General features: G+C 33.2%; 1 protein-coding gene across 1 annotated transcript in view; it reads right to left on the bottom strand.

Moving 5' to 3' along the window:
- The window catches only part of nrv3 (sodium/potassium-transporting ATPase subunit nervana 3), a 64036-nt gene that overhangs the window by 6108 nt on the left and 34728 nt on the right, over positions 1 to 23200 (bottom strand). Inside the window, exons 2-4 of the mRNA XM_089630959.1 lie at positions 6323 to 6463; positions 2306 to 2425; positions 754 to 935 (exon numbers count right to left, since the gene is read on the bottom strand). Of these exons, the coding sequence (XP_089487085.1) occupies positions 754 to 935; positions 2306 to 2425; positions 6323 to 6463 (443 nt within the window). The remainder of the gene's footprint in view (positions 1 to 753; positions 936 to 2305; positions 2426 to 6322; positions 6464 to 23200) is intronic.

Below are 23200 nucleotides of genomic sequence, written 5' to 3'. Positions count from 1 at the left end.
GTCGTTCCCTGTATTCCTGCCGAAGTGGACTTGGGCCTAAAGTTCAAAAAGGTTTCCGGGATGTGTGGCATATATTCAACCTTCGTTGATGTATATGAAAAACTATAAGAAACGCGTAGAATATTTAAAATTAGAAATATCAAATGAATTTCATGAAAAAAGTTAAAAAAAAATGACAACAAATTACTTTAAAAAATTATATATGACCATGTAAAATCTTCCCTTTTGTCCATAATCAAAATCAATCACCGTCTACTAAGAAACCCCAAAACCTTCCACGTTACTTTCTAAAGAACCAGTGGATATTATATATATTACATATAAAGATTATATATATTACATATATATAATATCCACTGTAGTGGCAAGATTCCGGACATATTTAGCGATAACCCAAAATATCATGAAACTCTTTTTTTAACTTGACTTCACTTGACTCAAAATTTATTGTTTTTGTTCTTCTTTGTTGTTTTACACAATTTTTTTACGTTTACTTATTGTTGTGCACCGTTATTGGAAGGTTGGTATTTATACGGGGTTTTTCTTTGTATTTTCGTTGACCACAAATCTTGTTTGCAAATTTTGTTGACCACAAATCGTTTTAAGTTTACATATTGTTGTACACCGTATTAGACGGTTGGTATTTATAATCTCTTGCATATGGTATTTATACTGTGTTTTTTCTTTCAATTTTTTGTTTACCATCTGTCTGTTGTGTACATTCATAAATAAATAAATGCAAGTGTAACTGACCTTATTGAGCTTCAGGAATATGCAGGGCCCGGAGCGTTGGTAATTATAGTGGTTATCGGAGGTGCAGGGGCTGAACGTGTCCACAGGCACGTCGCACGCCTTTCCCTCGGGCGCGGCCTGACCGTAGTCGCAGTGGACCCGGTTCTCGCTGCCCTCTGATGCCTTGCCGTCCTTCCTGTAAACTGTACAACCAACCAACACATCATCAGAACCTGCTCTGATCATTCTGCACAACACACGATCAGAACAATGACCCTGCGAATTTACCACTTAGCATAACGTTGACGTCATAATTCAAGCACACAATTTAGGAAATCACAAAGCTTCACTAATATACTAACTAACGTAACTCTAAAGAGATTTTTCTTCCGCTAAAATGTAATAAAATTTTATTATTTTCTGCTGTATTAAGAATTCTTGTTTCGTTGTAAGCCAGTGATAAATTAAAGGGAGTTTCTGTTTAAATCAAAACTTGTTGTCGGATGTCTAAAGTAATAAAAACGAAATTATGCTGAATAAAGCAAAGGTAAGAATTCTGAAGAAACGGAGATTGGGGGGATGGGTTTCTCCTCCCAAGATTTTCATTCCATACCTTTGAGAGAACGGGATAGATTTTAAAGAATTTATTAAAATATTTGATCGCAACAACAAGCTTTTCGTATCACAAATTGGAAAGAATTGAAATGAAAAATACGGACAGCTGAAATATCAGTCACACTTTATCAGCTGTCTTCCGATTGGAATTTCGGAATATCATTGGATATGTCGTCCCTACCCCACTAGAGAACCTAACATTTTGTTGTTTTTGAACATAACAGGCTGCGTCCATTGACTATACTGCCGTCATAAAGCAAAAAGGCAGATATTGGATAAAGTCATATTCTGAGATACCTTTCCTTAAAAAAGGACCTCCACACAGCATCCCAAAAGATAGGCCCTGAGGGAAATTATTTTCCTCAGAGCATCCAGTGTGGGGTTAATATAAAAAACCAGTAGAACAGTAAAAATAGGCTTATTTAGATGAATGTTTCCAAAACCAATATGAATCCTTATTAGAAAGCTGATTTCTGCAAAACGATCCGAATTATAGACAGCCCTGATTTACTGAGTCACCTTTAACATACCAACTAGAACTACTCGTATCGGTTTTATGTTATAAACAATTATTATTGTCTAGCTTCATAATAAAATACAATATGAAATGTAAGAATAAATACTAAAAAAATTGAAAACACCCATAAAAAAAAAACAATAACAAAAAATTACTTTGCGATTTGTCTCAAGAAAGGCTTAAAACAAAACAAAATTCCTTGCTTCTCGTGGAATGCGAAACAATGCTAATTCCGTTTATATAAAACACAGTAGGAACATCGAGTATCATAAGCAAAAACACAGAATACTGTACTGTGTGTTTGCGAAACACTGTACTGTATGCTGTCTTATTGCTTAGTATTTTACTGCCTTGTGATATCATTTCAACTTAAAAGTTAACAGTGTTACACGATGAGAGACCCGTCTGAAGATGGAGGATTAATACAGAGATAAATCTTACCTTCTAAGAATGTATCTAATTCATTGGTCCAGTAGTTGACGTTTCCCTCATCAGCGGCCTTGTACCAGACGAGTGTACTCTCAACGTTGGACTCCGGTGGCATAGGCCGGAATCCAAGACCTAGGGAAGAATGAAATTCATTATTATTATTCAATACAATTTACGAGTTTTAATGTTCATGTGGAAGAAAAACACATAAATATCAAAAATGCTAATTTCGTTTGGGTTGATTTTTAAAATTGAAACTGATTGTAGGAACAATTCCGGCAAGCGATAACCTAGGTACTATCATTATTACTTTTAAATGAAATTAAAAATAAGACAATAACTTTGTAAGCTCCACTTATACAAAATTATTGTATTTTATATTAATACATTTGCTGAAAACAAAGTATCACCCTAGTTGTCTTTATATTTACTGTATTTTATATTAATCCATTTGCTGAAAACAAAGTATCACCCTAGTTGTCTTTATATTTACTGTATTTTATATTAATCCATTTGCTGAAAACAAAGTATCACCCTAGTTGTCTTTATATTTACTGTATTTTATATTAATCCATTTGCTGAAAACAAAGTATCACCCTAGTTGTCTTTATATTTACTGTATTTTATATTAATCCATTTGCTGAAAACAAAGTATCACCCTAGTTGTCTTTATATTTACTGTATTTTATATTAATCCATTTGCTGAAAACAAAGTATCACCCTAGTTGTCTTTATATTTACTGTATTTTATATAAATACATTTGCTAAAAGCAGCATATCACCCTAGTTGTCTTTATATTTTCTGTATTTTATATATACCCATTTGCCAAAAGTAGAGTATCACCCTAGTTTTATATTTACTGTATTTTATATAAATACATTTGCTAAAAGCAGCATATCACCCTAGTTGTCTTTATATTTACTTTAGTATATTCTTGGGAATAATGATTGATGATTTATTTATGGTTCAAATATTGTTACAATACACTCTCAAAGTACCATTCTGGCCACACATGTAACATACATTTTATTTCTTTTTGTAATATTTTGTGTTTATGTATGTAGTAATTATTTTATATTTTCTTCACTTAAATATGTAAATTGTTAACCTCGAAACAGACTTAGGTACTAGTGCTAGTGAGGTTGATTTTTATGTACAATGTAGTATGTTTTATGTACAACAACTAGTACCTAAGTACTAGGTACTAGTACTTAGGTACTAGTACCTAGTGAGGTTGATTTTTATGTACAATGAGAAGCAATAAATAAATAAATAATAATAATATTTGAAATGTGCATTTCTTTTGTTAAAATTTTTGACAGATGTCGTAGTTTTTTATGTTTATTCGAGAGGTAAATTTATGATGTCAATGATCCCGATGCAAATGTTTTTTTTTATAAATACTTCCGCTTCACAAAACCTACAATTATAATATCCCTTGATTTTCATGCGTTAGGTGAGCGCTAGTTGTTGTATTATAACAGTGGACGTAGGTTTTTGGTTTTTGCACACTTGGTTCAATTTAAATTGAATTATCACTGTGAAATTATTAACGTAATACCATGCCGAAATGGTAAATATTCATACATTAATATATCGCGAGTACTATCTACTATTATACTTTTTAGTTATTTTTTAGCGCGATGCAATAACAATTGCTATCCTGATTTGAGAAATTGTGAGAAGTGTGCCCTCTAGCTACTACCTACTAGCTACCTCTAGCAACCGACGATTTACCCTAGGTGTTACAAAGGATATGCAGGGTGAAGTTAGGCTACATAAAGGCCGAAAATCTCATAGTAATTGCACACTTTTATTGCCATGTAATGTCGTCATTTGGGAAGTTTTATTTGTATTGATCCAATACAATATTGGATGCTAGAAACCTAAGACTTGTAATAGCGCCTATACACGTTGGCTCAACGCATTGGGCGAACGTTTACTAGGCCGTATATTTTTACTGTAAGTGTTTTGGTCAAAACATTATTGGACACTACACATGTTTATTGAAATGTTTAATAAAATAAACATTGATATTCTCCTTGGGTTCAAATAGCAAAGTCGTGTTATCAGAAAACACTTATTGCACTTTTTCGGTTACGATTGGCAGATCGTCTATTTGTAAGAAATAACGTCAAACCTAGCTATTGAAGTGAAACTTCTTTACGCGCGTCATGCAATTTCTAGGACCGGAGTAAAACCGACTCATGACCGAAACGAAAATGCGGGTACCCCCACCACCGATTAAAGTTCATTTGATCTAGTCAAAGTTTTGAAGTAACATATAAATGCTTCTTAGCTCATCTCGACAACTGGCGTTGGTGGTGTAATGGTCAGCATAGTTGACTTCCAAGCAGTTGATCCGAGTTCGATTCTCGGCCATCGCACATTATTTTTTTGTTTTTAACGCCTTTTTCATTCAATATCTTATTTTTTAGTAGGTCAGAACATTTTTTAAAAGAAAATAATATTGCAAAATAATAAAAACACTTATCTCACTGTGATAAAACATTACTCCGCTAGAGCGCGCTTTGCGTTATTGTGTTGGATTAAAATTATTATCTAATCCGTATATTATGATAATTGTATTACATTTATTTAATTAATTTATTTATTTTGATAATATGTAATAATTTACAGAAAAAAAAATTAAAACTATCTCCCTCTGATAAAATATCCGTTCGCTAGAGCGCACTACGCGATCTTGTGTGGGATTCTATTTCTGTACATTGTACATTATTTTTAAAAATATATTATATTTTGGGTGTGATGTAGGTAACATTATAAAACATAACAAGCTCTCATATTTTCAGAACCTACATAATATAATCAATTTATGCGGCTTTGCTTACAGTTGGTGCTCAGCGTGGTTGGCTTTCAATCAGTTAAGCGAGGTTCGATTCTCGGCTGTGGCATTTTTGAAGTGAAACCTTGTTGAGGTGGGGGAGCCGCTCACGAACGTTCTCTCTCTTCTCTTCTTTCCTCTCTCTCAGACACCAGCGAACTGCGCCACGCCAAGCATCAGCTGAAACTAGAAGTTTCACTTCTGTCTTGCGTAGGCTTGACACACCCACTTTTTTTTTTTACGTATTGACGGCGTAAAAAAAACTAAACAGTGTAAATGGCTACAGCAAATGTCTCGTTGTAAGCATTTTTTATTCCCGTATTTCAATATCAAATTCAAAACTCGCAAACTCGTTCATATGCCTTCAGCAAATATTTACCCAGCTTCATAGTTATTAATTAGAGGAAACTTAGTAATAATATTTATATATTATGTCCGTTAAATCCGGGCTCACAAAGGTTCTGTGCGTACAGTCACACATTAAAACACAATGCCAGGATCGGCGAGGAAACTGGGGAATGTCAGTCCTTTGAGCGGACGATTCCAGACCCGAATTAATTCTTGAAAATTCTAGCGCCATTGTGGGAAACTGGAATTCGAGATTAGTCTAATTCCGTCCCAGGCCGGCAGGCGTCGCCAAAGCTTTTCATTTAGCGAATACCCGAACCCAAAGCTCATTACTGCATATTTCATTCAAGGATTATTATTATTTATATTGTTGTTCAAATATTTGGAGGCTGAAGCGGAATCTCTAAAGGTTCCTGCGGGTTTGATGTTGATGGAGGGAATAAATTAGACTTATTTGAATAATTTTTTGAAAAATGTATTTTATGTATAAATAATTTTAAAAAACTATTTTAATTTACCTATTATAGAAGCCTACGATTAAAATCTCCGTAAGGGCATATCTACCTCATCTAGATTATAGAGATTTTGTTTATATTTCCGAGTTAGCATCACTGAAATTCTCCTTGGTTCGTTCTCTCAATTGCTCGTAGGTGGTATTTACAATTTGATAAATACTTGGATATCCAAAGCGGAGGATAAAGATATCTGCGCGTAGCGTCGCGAGATGAAGTGACGTGTTATGACGGTACTTGTGATGACGTTATGTGTGATGATGTGACGTGTGATGACGTGACGTGTGATGTCGTTTCGTGTAAAGACGTGAAGTGTGACGTACCTGGGTTACTGCCGATGAGAGAGCTGTCCAGTTGCCACTTGGGCGTCCGGTAGTCCAGTGTTTGGAAGAACACCGCCAACATGGCGGCGAAGAATCCCGTCAAGACCGCATAGAATATTAGATAAAATAATATTATTTTCGCTGAAAAGAAAAGAAAAACACTATTAAAATTCAGTCAAATTTAAAACAATAATTGTTAAAGAGATGTAATGTTATTGATAAGACATTACAAAGAACTAAATATTTAATGGATGAGATCTCGAAAAGGAGATTCTGAAACATATATACGTAATAAAGTACTGTATTTTTGACATGAGTTGGTATCTGCCTTTAGCCCATTTATTTTGATAAGGAAGTCAACTTGATTAAATTCTTAAAGCGTGTTCACATAATATAAAAGCCTATTAAATCCATTTTCACTGAAATTAAAAATTCTGAAAGAGTCTTAAAATAGGAGATTTTCCGACCCTTTTTCTAATATTTACATTCAGAAAATAGCTAACGGCCCGCATTTCGAGTTTCTACAGATTTATAACTTATTTCACTTGACCACTTTATGATAATATATGTACATTTGTATGGCCGAAAAGACAATTACATGAAATTCCCTCGATAGCAAAAAATTGCAAAGTATGTTCCGAAAATGATTAAAAACACATTTTGTTTTGTTATTTAACATGATAAAGGTATGAAAAAGATCACAGTATATCTTTTAATTAGCTTAAACATTTGTCGATAGATTATTTTACTATTTTAAAAGAGTCGTGTTTTAATAAATATTGTCACAATTTTCACTTAATTATTATGTTTTTTTTTTAATATTAGCGCGCTTTTTTAAACATTCGTATTTAATTTTCTCCATTTAAATCGATCTTCTTCATCTATCTTTTTGAATGCTCACTGCGGAGCCTTAAGTATATTTTTTTAAATAATAACGCGTCATTTTCTAGTAAAAATTCTACCCTGCATATTTTCGATGTAAAATGAGATTAATCGATAAAAATGTACATAATCATTTGAGATTTCTCATACCACGTCATAATGGCTGTCAACTCAGATTGTGTCAGAAGTTGGGGAAATTTCCCAGCTCCGCATGAGTTTTATCGATTATTAGGCAATTTGTGAATCAACCACGAGGGCATTAAATTGGATTTCGAACTAGTAAGCCAAAATCATACAAAAGAAGTGCAGTTCCACTTCAGTCAATCACTTACAGCGAAGGAAAAGTAGAAGACGATAAAATGTGGGAAATGCCTCTAGCGCTTAGAGTTAATTACATATTATATTGAAAGTACGAAAGCAGAAAACCCGTGAGTCATAAAACTTCTCAGGAAAGCATTAGCAATCCACCATGATAAGATCTAATGTAGTTTGAATTCAAAATTATCGATTTTCCAACTGAATATCAAATGCAGAAATGCATATTTCATAGGACTGACGCCATTAATTCTGCTCGCGAGGGAAGCCTCCAGTCCTATCACTCGTGTTCACTGTTTGCTGCCCGCGTGTCCCACATAACTATCAGCACGAACCATCCATAAATAATTCATGGAATCGCTTCTGAATTAAGTATTCTCTATTGAGAGTGGAGCGTGCCACAAGGGCGCTCATTCGATCCTATCCTAAGTACGATATTCTAGTTACGAGGCAAGTTCTATTTAAATACATAATTTCCGGGATTATAACATTATTTGTGGATGGAGTAACAAACATTAAAACAATCGGATTGTGATATCAGTATCAAGAAATCGCTCACAGCATATTATAGCATTAATAATTTATCTTGTGTTATTATCCCAAGTTAACGCCTGCTTGCATCTAAGCACAAAAACGATTAAGGGCAAGTTGTTTAACAAAATTTGAAAGTCAATTTTCACGATCTGTGATAGTTTATTCAACTTCTCTTATTATTTCTGTTATTTGAAATAGCTAGTAAATAATAATGTGTAAAATAACTGGAATAAAACTATTACTGAACATGAATATTGAAATTGGAGGATTGTTTATTTTTTTTTAAAGTGGCCCTAACTGTTTTACAAAAGTTGCTAAAAAAAACATTATTTTACCAATGAAAAATTCGCAGAACCATCTGCCCTAAAAATAATGTACCTTTTGTAATATTTTATTGAAAAAATGTATTTTAACATTTTCGTCCTACGTTTTCCAGTCGATAAACATGGTTCAATAAATATTTGCCTTTGACAAGTAAATCACAAAACTTCAACCCGTTTATTTCGCCCAAGGACAATATTTTGCCTCTTTAAGGTCAAACTACCCCTCGCATGAAACTTGATGGACGCCTTTATCATTGACAAATGAGTTTTTATGAGAACGCCAAGGCGCCCCTATTCGCCACCCAATCATTCTTCCTGTAGAACCTCGCCGGGGGCTTTCCGGAAGCTTGTCCGCCCTCTGGGAGCGGTTTCCGCCGCGCTACTGCCTTCACTTCCTCCCCCTTCTTTACTCTACATCTGTCTCCTTCCTTGTCTCCAGTCACTGTATTCTACTGTGTTCTTCTATTCTGTGTAAACTGTGTATGGCTTACCCGTATCCGTATAAACGATCCGATAAATATGCCCACCGACGAAAAATAGAATTCCGAGAAAAAAATACAAGATTGATGCGAAGTCAAGAAGTGTTCGGGTACAGAGCTTTCCCAGAAGTGAAGGAAGACAACGCTAAAGCCTTGAGATATTACTTATTCCACGAGTCTTTGGAAAGGTCACTTCTATGAATAGATAATCAAAATGTTTTTATTTAATGCTACAATGAAACAGAAAATTTACTGAAATGTTGTCCGAAACGTTGGCTAAAGGAGGTAGCGCAACACGGCATAATAATCCAAAAATAAATCACTATAAATTCGTAATATGTTTTCCGAACGAAAACAATCAACAACGAATTATTTTTGGTTTTCATAAACAAAGTAACATGTGATGTATGAAGACTTTAAAGCATTTAATATTCATATAAACAGTTTAATACCGCAGAGAAGACATTTGAAGGCTTCGATGAATGATTATAGAAAGTAATTTAAAACCAAACAATTCACTGCTCCGTCCTACAAAATAATAATAATATAATACTTATTTGTATCTTTTCTTTTTGAGTACGAGTTTGTCGCATGATTTTGGGGAAATATTTGCCATCGCAATATCGAACTGCTTCAATTCTTAAAGCAATTTGCCGTAATGGCTTCCGTTCTTTCTGGTATAATCAAGAAACACATTATTCTCTCAATAAGTATTGATTGTCAAAACGTAGGGTAACGATCTGCACGTAATTCTGCAATCATGAGTATTAGGATTAAAATTAACTTTTTGTTGTAAAGTTCTTTTACTGAAAAATCATCATTTTGTGTCATTTTGCTATGGAAAATAAAATTTATCATTTATTGCTTTAACCCCGAGTTAACATCCAAATTATATGGATCATACTATTAAATATATAGACCGAAGCTATATCTATTGCAACCACTCCATCTCTATCATATTTTAAATTAAAATAGGATTCACATCAATAAGGTAACACGATTTATCCCCTTTCTTAGAGCTATCCATGAAAACCAATACAACTAGTACGAAGGTAATACAAAAATAGGCAATAATAATGTTTTCTTTAGCATAGTTGAAAAAATAGAGCAATTTTAATATATATTATATCAATTAAGGTTTGTAAAAAAATTGCATACTTTGTTCCATATCTGATGCATTTTCCCCGCATGATTTATATTGGCAAAGTTGCATTGAAAGGCTTTGTTTTACCTATCGGCGCGCCGCCCACGTCCTGGCTCGCCACTGCAGCAGTGGGCGGCCGGGGCTGGGCGGGGGCGGCTATGCAAGACAGAGTCGGCGGGCAGACCCAGTGGCACCGCGCCCCCCACCCGAGCCAAGTAACGGGTATTTTTATGGAATTCGGAGCGAACAACTGTAGACGCTATTGATCTATTTTGGAGCAACGTCGAGGTCATGTGTGGAACAAGGACTGAAATTATATAAGGTAAACTGAATCCATGTATGCTCGTTGTTCTCAAATCTCAATTTTCTACAAAAATATTCAAACATTTACCTCAACTAATGTATTCAACTAAAACATATACATTTTAGGAAAATCGCTCTTTGATGTTTGAATGTTTGAATTCAAGAGGCAAGCGCCTCCTCAATCAATCCAGAAATAACTAAATCGTTTTATGGGGTCTATTAACTCAACTTACAGTAATATCAAATTTTTTCATGAGTAAACGAGTGGCCAAAGTTGGTGGAAAATAATAAATTTCTTACGGAAATGGAGCCTCTATAAAAAAGGCAATAAAAACACCCTTGGAAGTTATGGACGTTTGGCAAACATCCCCCGTACTGCCACATTCTGTTCTGTTTTATTAAGGTTTATAAAAGTGTACAAATACCGTAACAGGACTTACTCATTTGTTCCAAATTTGGTTAGGAAAAATATTTTGATCTTCAAATCGTAATAACTTTAACCAAAACTAAACTAGATATCCCTTGTATGTTTCTGATGTCTACAATATCCTTCAAAGAACAAGACGAAAAGTTGAAACCCGATAATACAGAGGTAGTTATTTGTTTCGCGGTTTCTCGACTCGGATGCATTAGGTTGTATTTGGTTGAGGAAATCTCCTCAGAAGGTTTTATCAAAGAATAGACTGCAATAAATAATACCAACAAAAGCGAAGCAGAGGCACAGCCTTCCGGGAGATTGCTAGTAAGGCAGATAAGGAGAGCATTATGCGCCGACTTTCCGCTTTACATAGCGGAGGCTTTAGTTACATTATGACCTCGTTATATTTTGCCATTCTATTTATCCGCTAGGAAAAATCTCACAATATACTTCCGAGAGTTCCACGGGTGGTTTTATAATGTAGTGAACCGCGTACGGTAAAAAAGATAAAATATTTTACTGTAAAATGAAATACGGCACTCATGAACGGGGTGTTCAAAGACGTTGTAATCATGTACTGAGTGGTCATTATAGCGATGGCAATAGAAAAAATCTTTTTATCAGTAAAATGAAAATACATAGTAGGTATTTTATATTTTTAAGAGTAGAAATATCATTCATCTAACTAAAAATATGAGTCATTTAATCTCGATGTTACAGTTCTGATAGAAATTGGACGAGGAAAGTTTGTCGTACTCCAAAAATAAAATTGGTTTTCTTTGTTGCAATCCAATCGAAGATCTCATCGAAAGTTTTCTGAACGAATATGGAAGTTCGCCTGCATAATGCCATAGTTATAACAAGTACTTTATATGCCATCTCAAAATATCAGGAAAATATTTTTACATCAAATACTATTTTCTGGAAGACACATTAATTTATTACTTGTATCGCTTTCCAGTGGCATTTAAAAACTATTTTGAAAGAAGAAGAAGAATCACTATAAATATTATCATGGTGGGTAAAATAACACTAACCAAATTCATTTACTTTACAATTGATTTTCGCGTGAAATAAAAAAAAATATCAAAAATATCTTTAGGCATATTTTTTTGCTAAAATACTTTATTTTATAATAATACTTTGATTTACGTAAATATTTATTAAGAGTTGTTATTTTTTATATAATTTCAGTGAGTTCACAATTCCTTTGTTGGGGTAGAAAAATACAAAAAAACATTCATAAATAAAATCATAAACAAGTATAAAAAATGGTATGACCTTGAGCCAATGTTATTACAAAAAGCGGCAGTACAAACTTGTCCATAAAATCCCTAGTTTAATTGCCGCCTATAAAACCTTAACTGGATATTACTATGCAATCTAACCCTCAAAGAAAGTAATGGGTTATAATTAATTTAGAATTCTGTAAAATTCTTTTCATGCTTAAAACTAGTGGCAATTTGGATTTCCTATGATGTCGATTTCCGTCGATCGAACTCGAATATGACCTATTGACGATTAGTTTCTGAATTATTGAGTGTGACCAATTGAGTCAGATAAGCAGCTGCTACGGGGGTCGTGGCACGTAGCTCGTAGTCCGTAGCACACAATGCTAAGTTTAAATATTCTACAAGCACGGTATTCTGAAACAGCGTAACATACGTTGTAACCGTGTTTTACTGACGGCAGGAACATGCAATCACCATTATCTGTGTACTGTCTAAGGCTCCTCACGATTTGTAGGGCTATGATTTCACCATTTTAAAAATGAAATCCTGTGCACCTTTGAAATAAAGCAGCCCTTCTGCCTTCCTATTCTTAAACATTACATAAAACGACGGCATACATGGTTTAAATTCCCAGCGTGGGGAAGTAATTTTATAAAACTGATACTTTGTTAGGAACTCTGTCAATTCATTCGTTAAAAGGCCTGCAGTCCCGTTTTTAACCGGAAAACGAATCTTTATAATAAATAAACAGTATTTTATATCAGTAATATTTCTCCAATGTACCTTCATTCTCACATAAGGGTTGGTATTGAGGTGGATGGTGAGTGTTAAGCGATTTTTTTTTTACTTTCCCCGGAGTCGATTCCGAATGTCGCAATGGCCAAAAAAGTCAAAACTCTCTCTAAGCGAAACAAATTAAAAAATATATATTAAATACATAGTTTTTATTGTAATCTTTAATTTAAATTTAAATTAATTAATTTCTAAGCCTTAAATATATGAGCAAATTAAACATAATTTATTCACATTTACAATAATAATTACGGTTTACGTCAAATTTGTAAATCATAAAAGTTTTCTCGAAATAGAATGTATTATTAATAATAAATTTTAATAATAGGATCGTGACCAATTAAAAATAATTTTAATAAAAATAATCGTAATAAAAATAATTGCACATTGTTCGATATAATCACGTATTCCGGCATCGCCGTAACACATTCGTGCTTTACTGAGCGACCTGAGCGTTTATTAGGAAGCTTGTCAATTCATTTTTAACCGGTACATGAATCATTTAAAAAGATTTTTAATATTTTTATATCAGTTAGGTTTTATTATGGATTCTTGTGTGGTTTATGACCAGCTGTAAATCAATTGTCGCAAGTTGCAGGGGTTACAGTGTATTTACAATCGGACAATTTTCATAACAGTTAATTTGAATAAATTTATACTTTTATCATATTATGATGTTACACAGTATACGAGCACGCGTGGAGTAGTGATCTATTCATTTGAAATTGAGAATATACTTCCACGAGAATACATAAATTGTTTGAATGCATACACATATACCTTAGCCCGGAAAATACGCTGAACCAAGAAAACGCGGGTAAGGAAATAGGACGCCGCATAATGCTAGGGTGGACTGCCTGTGCCAAATCAAAGCCTATTATGAGAAAAAAACTAACACAAAATAGAAAAAAAATCATGGAAAATTGCACCAATGCGCCTTACTAGTAATGAGGATTTTCAATTTGTATGGCAGTTAAATTAATTATATTATAATATTTCAACATATCGATGCCAGAAAAGCAAAAGGGCTTAAGCGACCGTTTTTTCAAAAATGAGTTCATCATACAGTTTTGAATAGAAGTGGTTTTTTAATCAAAACTGTATGATTAACTAATTTTTAGAAAAATTTTCACTTACGCCATTTTGCCTTTCCGGCGGCGATATATAGATTCTTTATGTATATATATATATATATATATATATAAATACAATACGTTGATTACTGTAACAGCATTATATTCTAATGGTGGATTATTGAAACAAATGAATACACGAATAAGCAAATGAATGTACTACAAAATAGAACAATGAGAAATATACTGAAGAAAAATATATATACCTACGAAAATCAAGGAAATGTTGAAGGAGTTCATCTTGTCATTTAAACGAATTATTTACTTCAATACTTAATTAATTCCATAATCTACAAAATCATAAATGGCCATATATCATTTGAATTTCCAAACAAAAATTTAAAACCTGCAACACAAACGTAATACGTGAAACGAGGAAAAGAAATGTAAATGACTACTCTTAAAAAAAACTTGAGACAAGATTAGCTAAAAGGAAGACCAAAAAAGATATGTCATAAAAAGAAGAGAATGCCAACATAACAAAAAAATTAAAAACTGGGAGAAAGCACATTAAAGCAGTTGATTGAACTCAAATGCCAACCCCTTGTTACGATCATATCTATGCAGGATATTTATGAATATATCACAGTTCAAATATTTCATGTTCAAATGACATTCACGATAAACAGCGACGCGATGATAGACTTCCATTAGAATTGTATTTATGTTCACGATTAATCCACGCGAAAGATGGCATCGATTAATAGTTCGACACAGAGGCCGCGTTCACAGACTGCTTCGGAATATTGTGGCATTTAAGTGCTCTATTAGCCGATATCTGACGTGTTATAATATAGGATAATTTTATACAGTGCTTTTAAGTAATGAAATCACCACTAGAGCACTTTGCGTAGAACACTTCATTCGGTTTTTAGACTAATTAAAAATGGTCGGATCATTTGCATACCGTAGATCTAATGGCAGTTTTTACTAAAACACGGTTCTAGGCAGTTAAATACTCTAGTGTTCCCAGTGTTTAATAAATTTATGGCATAAAGGAGTCCCGCATAACCGGAGTATACCATGACCGTTCTATTACCGAGCTACGAATTACGGGAAAGGAACAAACAACCGCAAACTGCGTTTCGCGCCGTTTCCGGTTGCTTCGTATCTTTTCCATAATTCACGGCTCGGTCATAGCATGGTCATGGTATGCTCCGGTTATTTTGGTAGACTCCTTAAGACTAAACTTGCAATCAGTCTGACGTGATATTAGATACATCAACCTTAAAGGTGAGAGTAACAACGTACGTTGTCGCCGTTAGTAAGCCTCATCCAGAGTTTAGCAAACCATAATGGAGTCAAGTCACACCAAAAGTATATTACGTGTGTTTGAATAATTCCTAGTCGGTGACAAGGGAATAGGTTTCTCAGTCAATAATCTGTATCATCTATAGATGGATGTAAATATTTCAGTGAATAAACAACATCAAAACCACCGTATAAATATGAATTAAAGGGGCGCAGCTGGGTTAACAGCCTTGCTCAGGGGCACGGGAACTTGTCGCTACTCCACTGATAAGACGATTATATTATTTATAAATAGTTGAAGCTCCCCCTTAATTTGCAATTGTGCGATAAGCCTCTGACAAGGCACAATGCACTGAGAAGATAGGAATCATTTCCAGTTAACTGATTTTTTGTTAAATGTTGGTGTGACAGTTCTCATATTATCGTGTTTTTATCATTTCAACTGCAGGAAACAATTTGAAAACAAAAACGAAATTTAGAAATGGTAACAAAATTAAATACATCATCAAAATGCTGATTTAGGATGTGGCTGTGATTGTGGCGCTCGTTCAATGACCTCGGATTTATTTTGAAATTAGGTGTGATTTTTAAAATTGGAGCTGATTGTGTAAAGAATTTTCGATAAGCGATAAAGAACCTAAATATAATTCTGTATTTGAAATACGTACTTCTTTTGTTTAAATTTCTTAGGGAAAGTCTTGACAAGTGAAGTCAGCTTTCATGATTTTTTAAGTAAAGTACAATTATTTGGTGTTTATAACAGTTAGCAGCAAGATATTTAAAGATTAAACACTCTTTTTTACATTTCCGCTCAATGGAAAGCATTTTTACAAATCAAGTCAAAGTTTGATAATTCAATTTAAAACTACCCAATTTCCACTACTTAACAATTTCATACGTCTATATACTCGTAGATATATAGATATACTCGTATGACCAGAATATTCGTTTCTAATCCATGTAATTACGATCAACCATGGGGGATAAACGACGTTATATATGGCAGGCAATACCCGCTGTCCGATGACGTATCACTAATAGTAACTGATGCATCAATAATTAGGCTCCGACGGGGCGGTAAATCAAGGCTCTAACGCTATCTAGTGTCCGCTGCCACCGCCAGAGGGCCAATTGCCTTTGATGGCGATCTACACATCCGGTGAAAATTATTCCATTGCAAAAAAGTAGGAATTCGGTAATTGTTGTACAAAATCTCGAAACTAAAGCTTGGTCAATATAATAAATTATTTAAAAAACTTTCGACTTCAATTTTTTTGACCTTATTCTAACTACTCTACAGAGAAATTATTCAATCACAAATTGGTTACTCGGAAATCCTTGAACTATGAAATTTGGTTTTACGCAGTAAAAAATATAAATGTACCTACTGTTTCCCTGGAACTACGAGTATATCAGAACAAATGATATTATTTAGTTTATTCGTTTATTGAAATATTTGATTTATTTTTCTATTTAATATTTTTACCATCCCCGTTTCACTACCTATTTTTATTATAATGAAAACCCCGCATTATTTTACTGTTTTGTATAGAATGGTAGATACTCTTAGTATAGCCCTGGTAAAAAATCACCATCCAGAATCGACAGGTTGTACTGCTTAAGTTCAGACAATACACTGAAATAAAGCCAGAATCTTAACGACGTAAGAGAAGCAACCGTGCACAATAATATGCGACGCTCGGCCCTGGTTTATTGGACAGACTTGCAGTTGAATTTTCCCTATCAAATCTCTAAAATAAAGTGGGAATATTAACGACATAAGTGACGAAGTCATGTAAAAACAATATTTGTCGAACGGCCTGGCGTAACGGATGGACCTACGGTCGACTTTGCCCTGGCAGGCCTTGAAAATCGAATTTTAAAACGAAATATTTGGAAAGTTTCTAAATCATCGTCTAGAAAAATAAAAGCTAGTGCTTACCGCTAATTTTATAGTTGGCAAACGTTTATTAAAATTTGCAAATCGTAAAATATTATAATTGTAAGATCCTGTTTTTGTCAATCTTAAATCCAAATAACTTACATCCGCAGGGATCTCTCTAGAAAGATTACAGATTTTAGTAATACGTTATTCAGTAATATTAAAAATGTGAGCGTCGAGCAAACCCCGATTATAAGTCTACTAGCCAGTACTATAAGTCGAATAGTCAGGTATTTTCCTATCTTCCTCTTCTTATCTCCTTCCTTTTTCCACTCCCTTTAGCTTCATTGACTATGAATAGTTGGAATCGCTTGTGAGGTATTAACATTTAAAAATACTTATGATAAATTATGCAATTTAAAGATGATAATAATTACATCATCTAAAGATGGTTCGGTGATGAAACGCATTCTACAAAATCCCAGCTATATATTAATACTTTTATACAAATTCATATGGCTTATTAGATGCATCTAATCTAATAACGTTCAGAGTACCAAATCGTAACACGAGACTTCCAGAGTTTTCCTTTGTTTATTCGTCTACAATAAACTATTTGATTAATTCCCCACTCCAAAAGCTACATAAGCTTGGAAACAAATTCAGTTCCGTTGATATTTTCATTTATTCCATACTAAAATTTAGATCATATTATATTACTTATACTGTAAATATTTACCATAAACCTTACTTTTTCTTTAATGTTGATTTTTGCTATTTACTCTAGGCAGATATCAATACATTTTTCTCTCTTCTCTCTTCTTTGTATTCGTTGTACTTACGTGAATATATATTATGTATACTCATATTGATTCACATTGTTCCTTATTTTTAATATTTTATTATTATATACTACCAATACATAAATTGAATTGCAAATCCCATTCATGCAGCTGGGAGTGAATATATTATTATTATATTAATTTGAATGCACCATGTAATCCGAAGGATATAAATAAATTAGTAAATATTGTACACATAAGTTTAAAAAAAAAAGATAGAAACTTTTAGGATAAAATTGGTAGTATTTACATTTGATACACGTGAGATCAATGTGTGATTAGTTCGGAAAGCAACCTTTCTTGGTAAAGCCGACATTGTTTCACTAAGTAGGTCACTGACAACTGAAAACGGCAGCTTTACCAGAAAGCCCTAAATACGTTGTTCACCAAATAATAAAGACGTACACAAGAAATACGATGTGGGCGTGTTTCTCGATCTAAAATGATGTCAGATCGGGCCTTAAATATCAAATACAGAAATTACGAAATTTTCATTTCAATGAAATTGATTGGCGATATACGCTGTAATGCTGTATAAGCGAGACAGAGTACGTGCTAAATGAGCTACAACCAAAAGACACTATCGGTTTCGATTCAAATCTACATTGAAGGCATTTCTAGTGTGGAGGTATAATATATTATTTGGGTGGTTCCCACCAATGGGCGCCGGCTTCCCCCTGCTGCATCGCCGTAATTAATTCCCCGACCAGGATTAAGTTCTGTGACATGAGCCGTGTTTCGGTCGCTTTGTTTGTTGCAGTTATACCTGCACGTGCAATGTGCAATATGCATAATATACCAACCATCCACCCTGCCAAACAGGGTCACATCCACAACATTACAATACCACAAAGCTATAACGTTATACATAATTCATAAACGGGGCTTATTCGTACAGCAAAATGGACTGAAAAATAAATAAAAAAAGTTTATAGGATAAAAATTTTCAAAAAAACTAGAATGGTATTTAGATGGCGTTAATTATCGAATATTCGAAGTTTAAAATTTTGTCGATAGATGGCATTAATAAAAATAGAGTTTTGATCCTTTATCTACTCGTATAATAGATTCACAGAATAGATAATACAAAGCTAGAAGTGCCTTCCATATTGTTTTGAAAGAAACTCACTGCTGTACTGCTGACTTAGTACTTTTTAATTCTAGTCCATTTAGCAAACGCGCTCTGTCTCTCTTACACTTCCTGACATGGTATATCGCCATTGCATTTGATCGAGATGAAAACTTCATAATGATGATGAAACGAATTTCTGCATTTGAAATTTAGGTTTTTCAATATTTTTGCAGAGTTCGCTAATCTTCCGGTCTATTTTAAATGTGCAAAAAACGTATTTTTTTCTTAACAATAAATAATGCTGTTTCAGATAAAATTATCATTATATTATGTATTTTTTATAAAAATTGACATTTATAAATTAATAATACTATTTTAATATGAAACATGAAAAATGTTTATAAAAAACGTTCAACCATATTTTACTCCAACGTAAAAAAAATACTGAACACGATATTTCAAAAGCAAATCTTAACTTACGTCGTTCATACAATAAAAAATAAATAAATAAAAAAAAATTTAAATAAAAAAAAGATTTTTCTGTTTCAGATTTTCGTTTAGAAATCACTAATATTGTCTTCAATATTTAAATATTACAATTTGAGGTTTTACTCAATAAAGTTATTCCGAAAAAAAAAATTTAAAAAGCTTAATGTTACTTAAATGGCTTGAATAATTAATTTTTAATTATGGCTATCTTTAGAATTTTATTTTCGGTTTTAGGTGTACATATTATTTGAGACTAACTATGAAGTTTTATTATAATGGCTCTTTAAGACTTTTATAATGTTCCATGTATTATAAAATATCCCGTTCCAAACATTAAAGAAAAAAGATTGTGATCCCAAATTCTGGCTATTCAGAGCATAGGTATACATAAAATTATTTTTCTGCTATTGTATTGTTTCATATTATTTATTATAATATCGTTTGTACGTATGTAGTTCCCGCCACCACCACTTGGGGCGCCAGTTGGGGATGATAGACATTAGAACTGTCAGAGCCCGCAGTGAACACTGTACAATTAACCAGGCCAGATAAAGCCTTTGAAACTAACTTGCCCATTTGAAATAACTCGGCATCAGATTCAAACTGAAACTTATTAGGAAACATGTATTTGATATCATATACCAAACATTTTATAAAGGGATATCTATTTATAATAGAAATATACATTCTCATTAATTAAAAATAACATATATTAATGTAGTGAGATGTGTTTTGGGTTGAAAATGCCGAAAATGAGTATATTTTTACACTTAATTATTCAACACTGAAAGTTAAAACTTTTTAGTCGATATGTGATTGATTCTTTGATAGTCATGATGTATATGTGTTTGTATGACGTAGAACCCAGTTAAATCAAGAAGACTGTTTGCCGCGAATTTGAGTACGGTGCACCTTCAATAATAATACTCGAACATTCGGATTCAGTCTAGAACCTTCCACCTTCCTAAATACTAACCTCTCCTAGCCGAGGGTTCCGCACAAGTGGGTCGTATTTATATCGTCGAAATGTGTAATATCAAACTATTTCTGTTTGTCCCTTTTTACATGGTTAAAGTAACAAGTTTATGGTAAAATTCACCCCCGCAATTGCTTCGAGCCTTTCAGGTCGATAGTAACTATGAAGGGGCGGGTGTGAGAGGGGTGGAGTAGAAGGGTGGAGGGGGGGCTGTGACGCAACCACTGACCTCCCCACTCTTCGTCTTTCCCTTCTTCGCCGCTACCCCAACTGCCGGTTATGTAACTCCCGTGAAGTATACCGGTAAATCTTCAATTATATAGTCATTAAATGAGTGATATCCGCGTGGTGAACTACTGAAGTATGAATTAAAGGTCATTGGGACTGAATTAGAGATACGATAATAAATCAAAGGCCTATTTTCCTAATCACTGTGTCGAGTTGAATACAAGGTTTGTCACAATTATCATTTCCGTATATTATTATAGACCAGTTTCACCTTTAAATTCTTAATCGACATGAATATTTTTTCCTGAAATTTTCCTGAAAATAAAATTATTTGAAGCGAGTTACCGAGTTAATTACAATGTTGAGTCTCTTTTTTCAACTGAACAGCGATTTCAATAAATTTAGATCTAAAACAATTCCATTGAAAGAATGCTTTTATTAAAATCCTTGCATTTTGGTAGAATTCAACATTAGCTAACACTGATTCGTTGTGTTACTAACTAGTATAATCTCGTATATCTACCAAATCAAACACTTGAGAATAAACTTATAATTCTAAGCATAAAGAGTACAAGTACAAAACAAGTTCTTTTCAGGAAAGCAATACCAAATTTTTAAGCTGTGATTACTTCTATCGGGTGATTGAGTAACAAATTCCTGTGTTTAATTGAAATAATTATGAAGTAAAGATATTGTCCCAGATATTAAAATTAGATTTATACTCTTTATAACTAGTATGATAGAAATATGAAAGGAAATAAATAACTTAATACCTACGGAAAAAAATTAGTTGGTGTGAAAAATCGTTCGGAAAAATCCATAATATTTTTGATCGGATGGATATTGTATCCGTTCTCGATATATAAAGTAAATAGTGCTGTCAAACAAAAGTGATGGAGAATTCATTATATTTGATTTATAACATTGCTCCATCTGAGTTATATTTATGGTGTTCCCTTTCTCACTTCGCACGCTCGGGTAAAAAAGGATTTATCGATTTGAAGATGTGAATCTATTTCTTGAATATAAACGATGAAAGCAATTCAATTATTCTTTGTTAAAAATCACGAAAGGATTTGAACTGAATTAGTCTACTTGAAATTCTACATTATCAAAACGAACCAACTAATTTTATTAATTTATGATTTTTCAATTCTCTGTTTTCGAAGTCTTTGTTTTAACTATCCATTATACATTGAAAATATGAAAATAACTTTTAAAGAATTTGTGTTGTTAGCGTTTGATTTTTGGAATTTTAAAATTTCGATTTTTATTATTTTATTTTACACACTTTACAAATATAATGCAAAAAAGTCCCGATAAACTAGTTTTTAACAGTTTATCTGACGGGTGCTTTACATTATAAAATCTTATTATAGTAAGTTTACAGTATAATTATTTAAAACAAAAAAAAAAATTTTACTGAAATATAGCAAAAAAAAATTATGAAAACATTAATAACATTTTTTAAAGTCTTTAGAATAATATATCATTATAAGCTAATGCAAATCAATTCATTCAGTTAGCCAAGTCTTCAGTTAGTTCACCAATTGTTTTGAGCACAGTTTTTAATTTCATCAGGTAACATATTAAAACGACAAAAATATAGTTGTATAGTTCAATGTTGCATCACGCCAGAGTTCATCGTTCAAGTGATTTTAATGGGATAAGTAAAGAGGTTTACGGCTTTATTGTTGAGATAATATTAGTACCACTTCAAACATTAACAGTCTTACTAAAAAACGTGTGTTGAATTTTATACAACTAATCAACAACCACTTATGCATGGTAGACAGTTGTGTAATTTTTTTAAATGTTTATTAGTAAGTCTGTTAACCTTCAAGGTATTTTGAAATGTATTTACAGCATCATGATTTTCTTAATCGAGATATTCAGACATCTGAGTTGGTCGCACGATATATAAGCAAATTTTCGTAAAATCGAATATAGAGGCTGTGTCTGCAATAAAAAAGAGCCTCCGAAGTAGCGCAAGGGAGATTCCCCTGGAAACACCTTGTAGAAGCAACGAGTCCCCTACCCGACTAGCGAGGGATGAAAACTCTATCAAAGGATGTTGACTCATGTGTCTTAAATAGATGCAAATAGAATTTAACTCGGCATCCCTCTATACTCTACACTCCACACGCAGACTCTATTCACCCGCCCATAAAGCATGTTTTGCGAAGCCTGAATATTAATATGAAAGCCTCTCGTAATGCGGAATCAGTTTTTGGAGAATATAAAATATGGGCTCGTTAAATTGAAACGTGACACCTCTTCTGTTGGGCGGATGAGCCCGCGCAGAGGAGAGAGCTTTCGCCGAACAACGGGAAAACATTTATGCTTCGTTCAATATAAATAAAACTTCCATATCTTGTGTTAGGTCTAATCCTAAAATATACCTTTTCAATAATCGCTATGCTTTGCTTAAAGTCTTCATAAAAACATATAACTATTTTTAAAGTTTTCTCTAATCTATTTTAATGGGAATAATCTGATTTAAATTATATAAAATCGTGTATTTTCATTAACCAAAGTAATGTGACTACGATTTAATCATAAACGTATCATTAAATTGGTTCT

The sequence above is a fragment of the Hesperophylax consimilis genome, chromosome 4 (genome assembly GCF_061612785.1).
Source record: "Hesperophylax consimilis isolate HC1 chromosome 4, BYU_Hcon_1.0, whole genome shotgun sequence".
NCBI lineage: Eukaryota > Metazoa > Arthropoda > Insecta > Trichoptera > Limnephilidae > Hesperophylax > Hesperophylax consimilis.
The sequence above is the reverse complement of the archived record's forward strand: the minus strand, read 5'-3'. Positions and strand labels throughout refer to the sequence as shown.